The sequence below is a fragment of the Cervus canadensis genome, chromosome 10 (genome assembly GCF_019320065.1).
Source record: "Cervus canadensis isolate Bull #8, Minnesota chromosome 10, ASM1932006v1, whole genome shotgun sequence".
NCBI lineage: Eukaryota > Metazoa > Chordata > Mammalia > Artiodactyla > Cervidae > Cervus > Cervus canadensis.
Window position 1 is genome coordinate 62,890,582 of NC_057395.1, and position 16,479 is coordinate 62,907,060.

A 16,479-nucleotide genomic window follows, 5' to 3' on the forward strand; every position below is an offset into this window, starting at 1 on the left:
GAAACCTCCTATATAAAGTGGCACACATGCTGTGTGTTAAGATCACTTGTATGTTAACCAACCAAGTCACAGTGAGAACATCACTACTGTCTGAATAGCTTATGGGGGAGATGGAATGCTTGGCTCCTGATGTTTCCTGTTTCTTCACTAGCAGTCTATGAGGCTCAGTAATAAATATGTGAAACTTAAAAAAAAGGAAATGTAGACTTGTAAGGGACCTATCTTACAGTGAGTTACATGAATGTATGCATCTGTCAAAATTTATTGAACCCTACATTTATGACTTGTGCACTGCACTGTAATTTAATCTCCAAAACAAGGCAAAATGATCTTGTAAAACAAACGAAAAAAGAGAATAAAGTGTGGACAAATTAAGGGGGGCAGGGGGAGAAGGGCATGGGAACCCACTCCAGTATTCTTGCCTGGAAAATGCTATGGATAAAGGAGACTGGCGGGCTTCAGCCCATAGGGTAGCAAAGAGTCGGACACGACTGATGCAACTTAGCATGTTACACTGAAAGAGATTCTCCAGTATAGAAAAGGTTAGATATCTCCCGGAAAGAAACTAGGCATTCCTGAGTATGTGGTGAATTCAAAGCGTACAGTGCTCTAAGAGACAGGCAGACAATGTGTTTGTTTTGGAGGCTCTGAGGAATGAGAGGTTAATTCTTTTCAAAGAGAGCTTGGAGAACTTATTGGAGGAAGTGCCTTTGGCTTGATTTGCATCCCACATATGCAAATTACTTGATTTCAACTATGTGACTTCAGCAAAAGAAAGTATTTGCACTAAGACAAAATGTACTAGAGTAAGATGAATAACTCAAGCTGTTTCTTAATTTTCATGCAAAAAACTTTTCAACACACATGTAGTGTTGAAATAGTGTTCAACACACTATTAGTGTTCAACACACTATTACTGTCTAACAAACTTCCATAGATTAAGGGACTCAAGACAATACCCATTTGTCTTTTTCCCTCCTGGGTGAATACAATTTTTTTTATTAAATAAAAAATTTTATATTGGAGTATAGCTGATTAACAATGTTGTATTAGTTGCAGGTGTACAGCAGAGTGATTCAGAGATATACATATACATGCATCTGTTCTTCTTCAAATTATTTTCCTATTTAGGTTGTTACGTAATTTTGAAAAGAATTCCCTGTGCTATACAGTCAGTAGGTCCTTAAGACAACACCCGCTGTTAGCTCAGAGTTCTGGAAATCAGACCAGGGATAGCTCACCTGGGTTCTCTGGTCAGGGACTCACAAGACTGAAATCAAGCCCGTGTTCTCATCTGGAGACCCAAATAGGGAAAGTATGGCCCTAGGCTCCCTCAGGTTATGGGCAGAATTCATTGTCTTGCTGCTGTAATACTAAGATTTCCATTTTCTTAGTCTTTTGGGCAGGGACCACCCTCAGGTTCCGGAAGTCCCTCTTGGGTCCTTGCATGTGGCCATCTTCACAACACGGAAGTTTGCTCCTTCAAGGCCAACATAAGAGGGTCTGCTGCTCAAGAAAATGACTTTTTAAAAAAATACTGTACATTTTTTCACACACAGCCTTTATAGTTGTATGCTATTTATTATCGAACATATAAGCACATAGAATATGGAGACAGCCATTTTGCAGATGAGAAAACTGAGGCCCAGAAAAAGAAAGTGACTTGGACAATGAACCTAGGATAGAACCAGGATTGAAATCTGGATTTACTGACAATCAGGCCAAGGTTTTTTTCATGGTGTACACACACATACACACACCACAGTTAGATCCAATTCAAACATCTCTTGGTTGAACAACAAAGTTTTTTGAGTATAGGTTCTAGGGACGTGCCCCTTGATTAAGGTTATAGGTCAGTCTTTTGGGGGAATATGGGGATTATGTTTGCCTTAGCTGGCTTTACCAATTAAATTTGTTTCCCTCTTTGTCTCAGTTTTTTCACCAGTAAAATGAGAAGAATAAATTTTATCTATATTAGGGGGTTGTTGTGGAGATTAAAGGAGTTAGCAACACAGGTAAGGATCTAGAATGGGCTTCCCAGGTGGCGCTAGTGGTAAAGAACCCACTTGCCAATGCAGGGGACATAAGAGACATGGGTTCCATCCCTGGGTCGAGAAGATCACCTGGAGGAGGGCATGGCAACCCACTCCAGTATGCTTGCCTGGAGAATCCCATGGACAGAGGAACCTGGAGGGTTACAGTCCATAGGGTCACAAATAGTCAGACACAACTGAAGCAATTTAGCATACACATAAGCAAGGATTTAGAATAATACCTGGCACATAGAGGTCCTAAGAGTGTCGTCATTAATATAGTTTAACTCTGTAAATCTAGGGCTAGTTCAGGGTGGGGGGTTGTGTTTCTAGAGTGATCAGGACCTGCTGGTTTCATCAGATTCCAAACTGCCCACCAGGCTTGTCTCAGCCTTGCCCTCTATCTCAGAGGGGAAGAGGAGAGAGGGCAGTGGTGAGCTAGTTCTTCAGTGGGCTCATAACTTTGAGTACGTGCAAGATCCTGCCAGACTGACACATCTCTGCCCTTTGAAGTGGGGGAAACCCAAGCCATTAGGGAGCCCCCAGAGTTCAGTAAAAGACAAGCCCTAGGCCCAGATAGAAGAGAGGCCTCTTGAGATTAGAAGGGCATGAACATCTGTTAACTCTGCAAATGTGAGCTCATGTGTACGTGTATGTTTGTACATGGATGCCTTCATGCATACACATAGATGCCCGTGTGTATGTGTGTGTACAGGAGTGGCATCTTATGTCTGATGGAAATGAGATTCCAGGATTACTTTCAGCATAGTGCCCAGGCCAGGCCAGGGTCCCAGAATACTAAGCCCACTCCAGTGCCAACCAAGGTCAGTAGATGATTCTGTTGCTTTAGAATTCTAAACAAGTAACTTAATCTCTGTGTCTCAGGGTGCCTTAGTTTCTCCACCTATAAAATGAAAGTTTGGGGATGAGCTTAGCTCTGAGGTCTTCTCTAGCCCTAACAGTACCTCTCTGAGGGATGGGTCCTAGGGGTTTCAGGAGGGGATTCTGCTAGGCTCAGCCACCCCACTTTCATGGTATCTTTGACTCATGAGAAATGTAAGGCTGAGATCTGGCCTGTCTGTCTGTACACAGGGTTTATAAAATTGGGAACAGAATCCAGGTCATTTAGGGGACCAAAGTATATGACAAGAAACCCATTCCCTGGGTTTGGGGGACCATAATCCTGTGCCGAATAGAATGCTTCCTGTACCAGGGTTAAGGGTCCAGGTATAGGAGTCTTCTCATGCCAATCATTTCTCTTGAGCTGAGCTTTTAAATTTTTTTTAATTGAAATATAGTTTATTTACAATGTTGTGTTAGTTTCAGGTATACAGCAAAGTTATTCAGTTATACATACACATCTATATTATTTTTTACATTCTCTCCCATTGTAAGTTTTTATAAGATATTGAGTATAGTTCCCTGTGCTATACAGTAGGTTCTTGTTGGTTGTCTTATATATAGTAGCATGTATATTTTAATCCCAAATTCCTAATCTAGCCCCCATTCTCCAGCCTTTAACTGTTGAACCTTTGGTTGAGTCTACTCTATGCTAGGCCCAGCACAGGCTGAATGAAGTATATAGACAAAGATCCTGCCCTTGGGAGGCCCACAATCTACTTGGGAAAACACATATACACAATTAGTCATCATCACTTACTGTTTATTGAACAAATAAATGATTGTACTGTCCATCAAGGTAGTTCTGGACACCTGGGTGGGGACAGGAAAGGTGACCTAGAGGAAGAAGGAGTGAGTAGAATCTTGAAGACAGAAAAACTCTGAATTCAGAAAGGCCTGAACAGGGAATTCCAGGAGAAAGCTTGAGCAAAAGTATGGATGTGGGAGAGTGAAGAGACAATAGGAGTCGGAGCGTAGCACAAGGTAGATGTAAGTGAGGAAGAGGAATAAAGTGAGAGCCCTGGGGCTGGATCATGGAAGGCCACAAATGCCGTATTAAGGGGCATGGTACTGTGGGAGCCACAGGAGGTTTTAGCGCAGGCAAATGATGTGACAAGAGAGGCGTATTAGGGATTATCCAGTTTAAGTCAGCAAAAGGTGAAGAGAGGGTATGAGGTTAGCAGGAAGCAGATGTGATGGGCAGAAGCTCAGGGTTGCAAAGAATGAGGATGGTTTGGGGATACCACTCCAAAGGCCAAAACACTGCTTCCTCACTCCTACCCCTCTTCCCCAAGCCAATGGGTATTGTTTCCTGGTTCCTTCTCCTAGTTGCTAGGATTGAGAAGTCCCTCTGGGGTTTCAGATTAGGCTGGGACAGGATTTTATCAGCAGAGCAGAAGCTCTGGCCTAGTTCCCTTCCCCCACAACCCCCCCTCCTGGTGAGACAGATGGGCAGTGCCCAGATTCATCCCCACCAGCCCTGCTCTACTGAGAGAGGATGCACAACCTCTGGAGATGCTGAGGATGTGTACTTGTGGTCTTTCCAGCCACTTCTCAGGCCACTGGGAATGCTGGGGGCCTAGAATATGGGACTGGAAGAATCCTGAGGGTGATGACTTTGAAAGAATCTCTAAAAGGTAACTTGGATATTTCGACAGATATGAAAATTGAGGCCCAGAGAGATGACATGACTTGCTTGAGGTCACACAGCAAGTTTGGGGAAAGGATGAAGCCCAGGTCTCCTGGGGGAGGCTGAAGCACCCTCGGGCTTTGATTATCTGGTGCTTGTAGAGAGTGGAGAGTGTTGGAGCCAGGAACTATGTGTTCAAATTCTGGCTTTGCCATTTACTATAACTGTGTGACCCTGATTCCTCAACTGGAAAATGGGGATAATACATACCTTTTCGGTTGTTGTGAAGATTAAAAACACATATATAGCAGTATGGCACAATGCCTGGCACTCAGTAAGTGCTCAAAAATGTCAGCTAATGGTCTGGCAGTGGCAATAGTTGTTGTTGAATGTGTTACTGAATATGAATCTATATATAACCATGAGATCTGCTTCCCTGTGTGGTGGTGGTGTTGTTTAGTCACCCAGCTGGGTCCCACTCTCTGCAACCCCACTGACTATAGCTCGCTAGGCTCCTCTGTCCATGGAATTCTCCAGGCAAGAAAACACGAGTGGGTTGCCATGAGATCTATCTCAGTTTCCCTGTGTGTACATCGGGGTTAATAATCAATCAATCCCTGTCTCTCACTTTTCTGTCCAGCCCCAGTAGCAATATGGATTAAATAAGGTGTGTAAGGGCTTCCCAGGTAGCCAGTGGTAAAGAATGAGCCTGCCAATGCAGGAGAGGCAAGTTCCATCCGGAAGATCCCCTGAAGAAGGAAATGGTAACCCACTCCAGTATTCTTGCCTGGGAAATCCTATGGACAGAGGAACCTGACAGGCCACAGCCCATGGGGTCACAAAGAGTCAGACACGACTGAACACACACACGCACAATATGTGTAAACGTTCCAGTGTAGAGTACTCTCTAGGTCAATGTTTATTTAGCCCAAAGCAATTCCTCTCCAAGTTCTACCGGCAATATTTCCCTGTCAGCCTAACCAACTCTTCTATACTTCCTGCGATCCCCTGGAACCAGGGAAGAGGGTTGTCCCCCACCTGTTAAGCTTGCCCAGCCGAGGAAAAAAAGGAGTGGGAGAGCAGCGAGCGTGTACGGTAAGAAAGGGAGATAGAAAAGGCAGAGCCGAGAGCCGGGTGGTGGGGAGGCTGCAGTGCACGAGCGTGGTGTGGAGTTGAGAAAAGTGTACAGACTGAGGGACTTGAATGTAAGATGCAGGTGAAACGACAAGAGAGGCGGCGGGAAAGGTGAGGGCGCTGACAGATGCGGAGGGAGTGCAGCAAGATGGGGATCTCGTAGGAACTAGTGGGAATCCCCCTCTTAGAGAGGTCCGTGGGTCGCCCAGAGGCAGGGCGGTCCAAGCTTCCAGCAGTTGTTTCTCCAGGCCTCCTCTTCCCTAGCCTGGGAGTCTGGGATCCCCGCGAGGGAGCCACTAGCCGGCTAACCGCGGAGGAGGCGGGGAGGGGGAATCCGCAGTCTGGGATTGGCCGCCGCTTGGCCGGGCGGTGACGCGAGGCGGGCGGGCCCCTTTGTGACGTCACAATCAGCTGTTTGAACGTTCCAATTTGTGCAGTGAGTCCTGCGGCGGCGGCTGTAGACTCAAAGCTTCGCGGGCGAGCGCAGTCAGTCTGAGCGTCCGACGCGCTCCCAACTCAGCCCCCGCGATGCTGCCGGGCCTGTGATCCGCCGCCGACCCCGGGACGCTCCACCTCACAACTACCTCAGCGCCACCTGGTTCCGCCGCACCGCCCCCAGTCCCCAGGTGAGTTCCGACCGGCTTTGGCCAAGGGGGCTCCTGGAGCCTCGGGACACGCCCCGCGCCCCCAGTTCCCGGGTCTTTGTCAGTCTCCGCCGGCGGCTGCCGGGGCTGCATTCTGGGCTCCGGATTGGCTGCCCCCCGCCCGGTAGACGGTGACGTCTCCCTATTTGCATATGACATTGAGACGTCACCAAGGCCGGCACCGCCCACCCCCACCCCCTCCCGACTCGGGTCGCTTGTCCTCCGGTGACCCGTTGGGCGCTGGGTCGGAACTGGGCCCATGAGTGAGGGACGCTGAAGGCAGCGGGACCAGAGGGCCCTCCTGTTTCCTGGGCTAACCCAGGAGCTGAGGTCAAACCTCTGATCTTCTGCTTTCTCCTTAGACCTGAGAGAGGTTCGAAGAGACTTGAGAGAGGTTCCGAAGGCACAGCTGGGACTAGATAGGGGGAAGGGGTTGTCAGAAGTTCTGGAGCCCCTGAAGCTTGAGCTGTAGATCGCTGGGGCAGCGCCAGGTGGTGGTGCAATCTCCTCCCTCTGGCTCCAGGCTCTGTGCCCCTGGGGCTAACATAATAACATTCTCCTAATCCCTGACATGTGTGCAGCGCCTTAGTTGACGTTAGCTGACGTCGTTCCCAGCCCCCGAACGAAGGGTCTTAGAGCCCATTTCATGGAAGGAGAAACTGAGTCCCTGAGAGGGGAGGTGGCTTACTCGAGGTCGTGCAGCCAGTTACAGTCATGCCTCCCTAGTGAGTGGCGGATCCATTAGCCACTGGCACATACCTAGTAGAAGCTTATTACAAGTAACAAGTTACACATCCTCCTTGCACCTAAGACTCTACTTGGGTTAGTTCAGTTCAGTCGTTCAGTCGTGTGGGACTCTGCAACCCCATGGACTGCAGCACACAGGCCTCCCTGTCCATCACCAACTCAAACTCATGTCCATTGAGTCGGTAATGCCATCCAACCACTTGGGCTAAGCCCCATCCAAATTTGATAATGCTCCCAGATTTCCTCACTCCTGGATCTTTTTCCAGGAGGTCTCTGGAGACTGGGTCCCCTTTTGAGGCCCCGACCCTCATTCTGTACCTCAGAGTTCTGGAGCCCAGTAAAATCACTGCCTCCCAGCTGTTTTGGCCACAGAAAGGTGAGTCAATGGCTGCATCAGGGTGTCTCCCGGGCCAATGTTGGGATGGGGTGGAGATGACAGTTCCCTCTATTTGGCTGTCCTTCACCTCCCACCCTGGTGGCTCAGATGGTAAAGAATCTGTCTGCAATGCAGGAGACCAGAGTTTGATCCCTGGGGTCGGGAAGATCCCCTGGAGAAGGAAATGACAACCCACTGCAGTATTCTTGTCTGGAGATTTCCATGGACAGGGAAGCCTGGGAGGCTAGTCCATGGAGTCACAAAGAGTTGGACACAACTGAGCAACTATCACTTTCACCTTGCACCCCCAGAGCTGTCAGCTAGAAAGGATTGACCTGGACTAGTGCTGGTGATTACAAAGTGTGTGCTCCCCTCTCTGCTCACAGAGAAGCACCAGAGACCGAGCAGGAGAAGGGGATCCTCTTTGACTTTCCAAGTAGATGGGCCTATGGGTTGGACCAAGAGTCCTATCTCAGCCTAGACTCTGCTCACAGATGGGCTGGGGTAGAGGTGGCTTGGGGCTCAAGTGTTACTCCGGGCACAGCTGTTGCAGTTATTAAAGGGAATGGTTCTCCCAGGAGCAGAACTGGGAATGTGAGAACCAGGAAGTTGGCAGGGCTGGGAAAGAAAAATTCTGGGAGCCTCCCTCTGTGGTCATGAGAGGGGGCGGGCACTGGCTGGCTGGTGAGGTTGTCGCTTCTGGCTCTGTCACTGACTTGCTGTGTGACCTCAGGCGGGGAGCTTTCCCAACCCTAAGCCTTCCTTACCTCAGTCCGTTTGTAACTTGAAGAGACCTGGAGCAGACTCTGGTACACAGTGGGTGCTTTGGTAAATGCAGGATGAATCTCGGTGCCAGGAAGCTCAGACCCTTTTATAGCTGGACAGAGGGCCCCCTGAGAGGGGCAGGGACTTGATCAAAATCTGACTCCTGTCTGACTTGCCCCGTCTCCTCTGCATCGTTATATTTTGGGGGATTGTTTACTGAGGGGCTCCTGACTATGTACACTTCAGACCCAAGGCTCAGTGACCTAGTGCTATGCCTGTTCTGCCGCCATCTAGCTGTGTGTCTTTGGACGGCTTTATGTCCTCTGATCCTCAGCTTATAAAATGGGCTGGGTGAATATCATGGTTTCTGAAACACCTGTTTACTTTCTTTGCATTTTCTTGATGAAGCAGTAGGTCCTTGGAAAGAGGGTGTGCCTCATCAAGGCCCCAGTCTTTCGCTTCCTTCAGGAGGAGTCAAACTCTCTGAATTTTTGGTAACTGAGTCACTAACTCCCTGTGGCTACAAATGGGCTGGGATATGTGGCTTGTGCTGGGCGGGCACTGATTGAGGCTGACCCAACCTTTCATAATCCCTGAAAATCTACCACCAGGGAGGCCAACACCCAGGCACCACTTCCTTCTGGAGCCCACTGTGGGGTCTGAAAATGTATACATACTCTCAGGGTGTAGACCTTAGGTGATTCTGTGACAAGTGTGAAAAATATACCCAGGGATTGGAAGACGTGCAACAACCATAGAAATACCCCAGGTGGGTTTGCAATAAAAGTAGAATGCCTCCAGGGAATGGAAGTGTGGCTGTATCCCCAGGGAGCTTTATAGGAAGTGTGGAAACATCCTTAGAGGAAGGTGACAAGTGGCTGAGTAGCAAAACTGTTGGCTATCTTCAGGAGAGTCAAGCTTTAGGGACATCTAGGGGGCCTGGCCAGCAGTCCCTAACCCAGGTCTAGTCCTGAAGTAGGCTTGGTGTTTCCATTCCTGGAGAAGGGGGTCTCCCTTCTCATCTTCACCCAGGGAAGGACTGATTGAGGACTTGAGTCCTGGTCCAACCCTCAGTCCTCATCCTTAAGGGCTCTTGGGGTCTGATAGCTCTCTCCCTCCATCATCACCTCCCACTGACCTGCTGTCTCCGTGAAGATCAGGCAACCTGATCTTCCTCCCTAACCAGGGATGCTATCCTTGAGCAGGAGCGAGGGAATAGTGGGGATGAGGGTGGAGGGCCTGTGGGAATAGGACCTTCATCTGACAGACACAATTGAGGTTTATGCAATCACATGGTGAGATGGTAGCTGTTCTGTGGGATTTCTGCTAGTGAGCCCTTTTCAAGGCACACAGGCTCAAGTAGTGGTTCTTTTTTTTTTTTTTCTTTTTTAATTTTATTTGGCTGAACCAGGTCTTAGTTGCAGGGCTCAGGGTCTTCAATCTTCATTGCAACATGTGGGATCTTTAGTTGTGGCATGTGAACTCTTAGTTGCAGCATGTGGGATCTAGATCCCTGACCAGGGATGGAACCTGGGCCTCTGAGTAGGGAGGGCGGACTCTTAGCCACTGGGCCACCAGAGAAGTCCTCTCAAGTAGTGGTTCTTAATCTCTGGGGTCAAGGACTGCTGTTTAGGAAATCATGATGAAAACCAACATCCTTCTGTTCAGAAAAATACACATGGACCATGGTCCCAGGCCACTAAATTAAAAATGCCTAACCCAGACTGATACCCAGCAAAGGCAATGGAGTATAGTGATCTGGAATCTGCGTGGATTAGAATCCTTCCTCTGTGTCTTACTAGCTGTGAGATTTTAGGCAAGTCATCTTGTCTCTGAGCCTCAATTTCTTCACTAGTAAAAGAGGGCTAATAATTATATCCATTTCCTAGAGTTATTGTGAAGATTACATGAGGTAATATAGGTTAAAGGCTTAATACGGTACTTGGCACATGAATATTAGCTATATGATGATGATGATGATGATAAATAATCATGATATTGGGCAGTTTCTTCCTTGCCTGGAGAACTGTTTTTACCCTTCAAGGTCCAGGTTGGATGTCCAGTCCTTTGAGGACCTTCCCTGATACAGTCTTATATATCAGTCCTAGAGCATGCAATAATATTAACAATTATTAATAATAAACTAGTTGATTAGTTTATCAAATGCCTAGTCTGTATCCAGGTACTGTTCTGAGCACTTTGTGTTTAGCTCATTTAATTCTCATGAGAGCCCAGAAGAGGATACTGTTATTAGCTCATTTAATTCCTTTAAGGTCTGAGAGGAGGATACTATTATTCTTGCCATTTGACAGATGAGAAAACTAAAGCACAGATACATTAAATAACTTCTAAGGTCATACAGAAAACAGAAAAGCCTGAAGGCAGGCTGACTTAGCAGAAAGTGAACAAACAACACACACATACAAATGTGTATACACACACACACACACACACACACACACACACACGCAAAGGGCAAAGCTTTCCCACACATTTCCGTTGTACTCTTATCAATGTTCTGGGTGCTGGGGAAGTTGGGGGGAGAGCAGTCCCTGGTACCTCTGACTCCTCTCTACCTCACAGGTTTCTGCACTGCCATAGACCATCCCCTTCCCCCAGGCCTCTCTGCTCCCCCACCATGCTTCAGCGCCTCACCAGCCTCTTCTTCAGTCCCCCACCGCCTGCTGCCGAGGACCCCGACTGCCCCCAAGCCTTCGTCTCCGAGGAGGATGAAGTGGATGGCTGGCTCATCATTGACCTGCCCGGTGAGTCTGCCAGGATTGACTCCTGAGCCTGTGAAGTTTTCATTAGGGCACATAGTCCAGCCATTGAGCAGGGAGCAGCTAAGGGGCTGGGGAGTTCCCAAGGCAAACTGGGGCTGAGGCAGTAGCATTGGAGGCCGTCCCATGCAAACTGGGGCTCTCCTGGCAGAGGTGTTGCAGTCCACACCTCACGTGCCCTAGGGCAGCAGGTCGAGACTTGTGGGTGCCCCGTGGGTGTGGTTGGGGGGCCTGTGGGGCTGACTAACGATGCCCTTTTTCTCCCTGTCCATTGTGTCCTCTGTGTGTGTGTGTGTGTGTATGTGTCTCCCCACTGCGCCCCCTCCTTCCGTAACCCATAGACAGCTTCACAGCTCCACCCAGACCCGGGGCCGCCGCTGCTCCGGCAGGCCGCCCTCCGCCCGCACCCTCCTTGATGGATGAAAGCTGGTTTGTTACCCCTCCGGCCTGTTTTACTGCAGAGGGGCCTGGACTCGGGCCTGCCCGCCTCCAGAGCAGCCCCCTGGAGGACCTCCTCATCGAGCACCCCAGCATGTCCGTTTATGTGACCGGCAGCACCATAGTGCTGGAGCCTGGCCCTCCCTCCCCGCATCCAGAGGACGACGATGCTGCCCTGCCCGACCGAGACTCTAGCGACGGGTGAGCGGGCCGGGGGCGGAGCCTGGAGGCCTAGAGAGGAGTGTCGTGGAGCCCAGGAACCCCCTGGCACTGCCTGGGAGGAGCCGTTAGAGGCGGGTGTTCAAGGCAAAGGGCGGGGCCGATGGGCCAGGATGTAGCTCAGCCTGAAGGCAAAGGAGCCTTTGAGATTGGGAGAGGCGTGGCTTCGTGGCTGGGGCGGGGCTTGAGAAAGACTGGAGCTGAGGCTTGGGGTCTCGAGAGGTTGCAAGGGCAAGGCCGCAGCGCTAAGGAGGTGTGGGGGTAGGGTCGAATCGGAAGTTGAAGCTGAGCCTTCACGGGGCCACATTTACCCGTTTTAGAGTCTAGGACGGAGGAGGCATCTCCGGGGTGGCTTGGAGGAAGGGCTGGTACCCAAGAGAATGGCATTGGGCGCCCCGCTCTGAGCAAAGACCAAACCTTGAGGAGGGTGCGGGGACAAGTGGGAGGTGCCAGCACTCCCCTCGATTTGTCCAGCCCTGACTGACTCTCTGTCTCTCCGCGCAGGGAGCTGGCGCCTGCTCGCCGCGAGCCCCGGGCCCTGCACCACGCCGCCCCTCTGCCCGCGCGGGCTGCGCTGCTGGAGAAGGCGGGCCAGGCGCGGCGACTGCAGCGGGCCCGGCAGCGGGCCGAGCGCCACGCGCTGAGTGCCAAGGTGGTGCAGCGGCAGAACCGCGCCCGCGAGAGCCGTCCGCGCCGGCCCAAGCACCAGGGCAGCTTTGTCTACCAGCCCTGCCAGCGCCAGTTCAACTACTGAGCTTTCACCGGCTGTGCTGCAAACCCCTCACTGACTCCCGACCCCATCCAGCCCCTCCGCTGCAGCCAGATCGAGGGGGCGCCTGCAGCCCACCTCGGGCTGGACACCACAGCCTCCCTTCTTAAGTGTGTGAGGTGGGCTGGTCGCCTCTCTCTCCCACTCCTACTTTCCTTTCTGTGATCCTCTAATCTGCCTCTGAACACACCCCTCACCCTGCTCAGTAACCCCCTCCCCCAACCCCCAGCCCCGCTCCGTTCAACCTCTCACCTTCTGGCCCCTTCTGGCATCTAATCCTCCATCTCCCCCACTGACAGTCGGTCTTTCCTTCTCTGGTTCCCCTTCTGGATCTTTGCTTTGACACTCTCCATCCCCATCCCTCCAGTCCTCTATTTCCGGCCCACTCCTGTTTCTGAGAGTGTCTTCTTCCAGTCTCCTATCTGGCTCATTTCCTACCTTCAGCTTCCACTTTACAAGCCTCGCTCTATCTAATGTTTGGACCTGCATTCACTCCTGCCCCTTATTAATTACTCAGTGATTCTCCCAGTGAGACTAGAGGGAAGCCTTTAGTCTTCCCTCTCCTCTGGAGGCTGGGCTCCTTGGAGTTGCTCAGGCATGGACAGGTAAGGTATGTGGGAAGGGACTGTGAGATGTGAGTTAGTGGGAGAAAGTGGAGGGAATCGAGGAAAAGAGGAAACCTATTGGAAAGGTAGTCAGGTCAGACAGGTTGAGATGCTGTAGGGAGCAGGGCACAATAGGGGCTCGCACTGTGCTTGCTCAGAGAGGCCAAGTCTTGCTCTCAAGCTGGAGCCCGGAGTCTACGCCCTCATCCCTTTTCTCTAATTCACCTCCCAAATCTCTTCCCGAAATCAAACCCTCTGCAGATCCCTGTGTCTGAAGGGCTTAGTTAGTACCTTGCTGCCCTTACCTGCAGCATGTCAACTTAGCAGTAAAGGCTGGGCAAAGCCCTGCCATCCTAGATATCTGTTCATATGCCCAAGGTGCTAGAACTAGTTTAGGAGAGATGCAGGCTGGGGGGATTCTAGGCAGGGGAAGGACACACCCCAGAATAAGAATGCAGAATGGTAATGCTGGGGAGGACAAGCTGTGGGGTGAAGCCATCCCAAAAATGGCAGCTCAGCCTTTATCTTGCCTCTGGCCTGGTATTTCACACTCTGCCAGGATGGCTAATGGTAGGAGGTCAGGAGCCCCACTGCCCCAATCCCCATAGTCCCTACCCAGGTTCAGGACCTTTAGGGAGGGCTCTCTTCATTTTCTTTCCCTGGGCTCTCTCCATTTCTAGTCTGCTGGGGAGAAATAGGTACCCTATGGTTTCCTCTTCCCTTCTCCTCCGGTAAGTACCTGGGAGAGGGAACCTGGATACCTGATGAGACACAGGGGATAGGGCAGTCAGCTTTCTCCTTCTCACGGCAGGATTGAATTTTGGGCTCAGACACCAGCAATAGCCTCTTGGGATGCCCCAAGTTGCTTCTCCTTTCCTTTTTCTAACTGTCCTTTTCTAGTGTGTGCTCTTTCTTCCTAGAAACTTTTAATATTTCCTGTTACATACTAACATAGGTCTTCCCCCTCACTCCAGTTCTAGGTTTCTAGGCCTCATGGCCAAGCTGAAGTTTAGAGAAACCTCTGCAGTTCCATGAGGGCAAAGGCAGCTGTCCTCCCTGACTTGCTAACCCTAGGCCTCATGGCGGGGTGTACGGATAAGGGAGGGGGTAGCCCTACAGATGTTGGGATGGGGACAGAGAAAGCCCTGTTGGGGTCTCTTACCCAAGGGAATAGGCCACATTTACAATATAAAGGCAGTTCTAAGTCCCCATACTGGTCCACTAGGGCTCCAGTAGTTGACAGCCTTGCTCCTCTCCCCAAGGTTCTTCAGTTACAACCTAGTCTCTTTGATTCTTCCAGCTACTCCTTGGTTACATCACAGCCAGCTTAGGGTCTTCAGCACTTCCAAGAGCTGAAACTCCCTCCAGTGCTTCTTGCCTACTCTTTTGCTGCCGGCTGGAGCCTAGGCTCAGTTCTGGGCAGTGCTGTTCACAACCCTCTGTGGGGGAAAAGTGAGTTAAGAGCATTTGGCTCCAGTTTTGGAAGGTCCCTACCTTACCCATAATTCTGAAGGCTCCTGTAGTTCTAGAACCCTCCAATATCATCACCTAGCTGGTTTTTACTTTTCCTATAGATTTCTGTAGCATTTGAGTGTGGCAATATTTTAATTGTGTATAGATCTATAAGAACCAACACTAGTTGGTCTCCTGTTAGTCTGACTCCTGAAGCATCAGACCTCGTCATACTGTACTGACTGTGTATGTGCCTTTCACCTTGAGCATGCTTCAGGATTTTTTTTTAAACCACGGAACTTGAATACATGAGGGAACCAGAACTCACAAAGTCCTATGCAACCTCAGACAGGAGGAGGTTAGAGAGTCTGTCCTTATGGATGTTTTCAGAGACCCTGGAGAAGTCTGTTCCAGACTGTATTACTTAATGTCAGCACTACCAGCGCTTTGCCAAAACTCAGTACGTGAGAGGGACCTGTTTCTAGAGTGTGTCCCAGTTACATTAAAGGACAACTTCCACTAATTCCCCAATACATCTGAGTAATTCCCCCAATACAGCTTTCTTCAAGCTGGGTGTCATTTCCAGCTCTTGCCAGTCTGGCCCCATCAGGGTACCACGTGTGTATGAATGCAGTGTGCTGCTGTTTTGGAGTATGCTTGCTCCCTGACCCCTGTCTGGAACCCTGGTAGTCTGCTCTGACACATAATGTCAGGTGCAATGAGGACCCCACCAGAGCTCCTGGATGACTCCTCAGATCCATGTGGCTTTCTGTGAGGGGACTGAAGGCAGACTTAACACGGCCCCTTGTATCTTTCCTCTTGCCCTGCCCCCCTGGTTCCAGGTGGAACCAGTAAGATGAGTGTATCCCTCTTGAGTGTTTTGTGTTGAGACCGGCTGAAAAGAGGAGACTCTGGTTGACCATGTTGTGACATGTTGACAGACTCGAGGACACAACCACCTCAGCCTGGTCATGTGGCATGCCTGTGGATGTGTGTAACAGGATTCTGATTGTTAGATTGTAATGTTATTCCTCTATGGGAGAAAAAGTTAATATAAAGAAAAACAAATAAAAATCTATTTAAAGCACATTATGCTTTCTTCCTGAGTAGAGCTAAAGTTGGAGAAGCACTTTGCAACCTCAAACACAGTATTGACATTGTGTGTTATTGTAAGGCTGGGTTTGGTTCTGGTTGTGTGTGTCATACAGGGAAGGAAGAGGGTAGATGAGCTTGCTGGTGACAGAGCCAGACAATGTGGTGTGACTCAGAAATAACTACTTTTAGAGAATCCTTATAATGCAAGACACATTTTAAAAAATGAGAATAAGAACATGAGAATCACCAATTCATTCTTTGGGTCTCAGGCACTGGGTTATGGAGCTACTGAAGGGGAAGGGATGGAGTAGTGTATGTCTGGCTATAGGAGACATAGCAGAAGGTTGGGGCCCAGACCAAGATAAAGACAAGACCTCAAGCACTGATGTCCCCTGAATGCTGATGGTAGGAGAGGGGCAGAAGCAGCTGGTTTAGAGACCACAATTTTTAATGTAAGGACAGAGCCAGGAAAGGAAGAAACCTAGGCATGTTCATAAGTCACCCCAAGCCACGGTGATGCCAATTAGAAACAGAGTAGCCAAAGAGTGGAACACAGTGGGTGTCTCTGAACTGTATAATGCAAAATGACCACTTTTATTTGGGAGCTGCTCCATCTAACCACAGATATGGACTGAAGTTAGAAACCTGACCTAAACTGGGCTAGATTCTTGATGCTGTAACAAAAAATCTTGCTGGTAGGTCTGGGCTTCTCTCTTGAATGGAGGAAGTGTATACATGCTTGTTTTGGAGCTATCATGTGCATGGAGAAGTAGACGAAAGAGGTTGAGAAAAGTGCCGTCTGATTTGCTGATTGCTTCTCATTTCTAGATGATCCTGGGTGACTTTGATCCTAAGCTGATTCTGTTATTTTCAACCAAAAGAAATCTGACCA

The 16,479-nt window shown here is 49.7% G+C and overlaps 1 protein-coding gene across 3 annotated transcripts; it reads left to right on the forward strand.

Annotated features, from left to right (window-relative positions):
• The first annotated feature begins 6,093 nt into the window (after nucleotides 1-6,093).
• On the forward strand, nucleotides 6,094-15,579 carry TP53INP2 (tumor protein p53 inducible nuclear protein 2). 3 transcript variants are annotated; one of them, XM_043480270.1, is made up of 5 exons: nucleotides 6,096-6,323; nucleotides 7,355-7,464; nucleotides 10,813-10,994; nucleotides 11,351-11,648; nucleotides 12,171-15,579. In XM_043480270.1, the coding sequence occupies exons 3-5, from the start codon at nucleotides 10,868-10,870 to the stop codon at nucleotides 12,418-12,420; spliced, it is 675 nt and encodes a 224-aa protein (XP_043336205.1). In that variant the 5' UTR covers nucleotides 6,096-6,323; nucleotides 7,355-7,464; nucleotides 10,813-10,867; the 3' UTR covers nucleotides 12,421-15,579. The 3 variants fall into 3 exon arrangements, with proteins under 3 accessions (XP_043336206.1, XP_043336205.1, XP_043336204.1); XM_043480271.1 differs by lacking the exon at nucleotides 7,355-7,464 and having other exon boundaries at nucleotides 6,094-6,323; nucleotides 11,471-11,648; XM_043480269.1 differs by lacking the exon at nucleotides 7,355-7,464.
• Nucleotides 15,580-16,479: the final 900 nt, after the last annotated feature.

Coding starts and splice junctions, on each gene's coding strand:
- TP53INP2 (XM_043480270.1), top strand. CDS start 10,868: ATGCTTCAGCGCCTCACCAGCCTCTTCTTCAGTCCCCCACCGCCTGCT. Junction 10,995..11,350: donor GCTCATCATTGACCTGCCCG/GTGAGTCTGCCA, acceptor CGTAACCCATAG/ACAGCTTCACAGCTCCACCC. Junction 11,649..12,170: donor GACCGAGACTCTAGCGACGG/GTGAGCGGGCCG, acceptor CTCTCCGCGCAG/GGAGCTGGCGCCTGCTCGCC.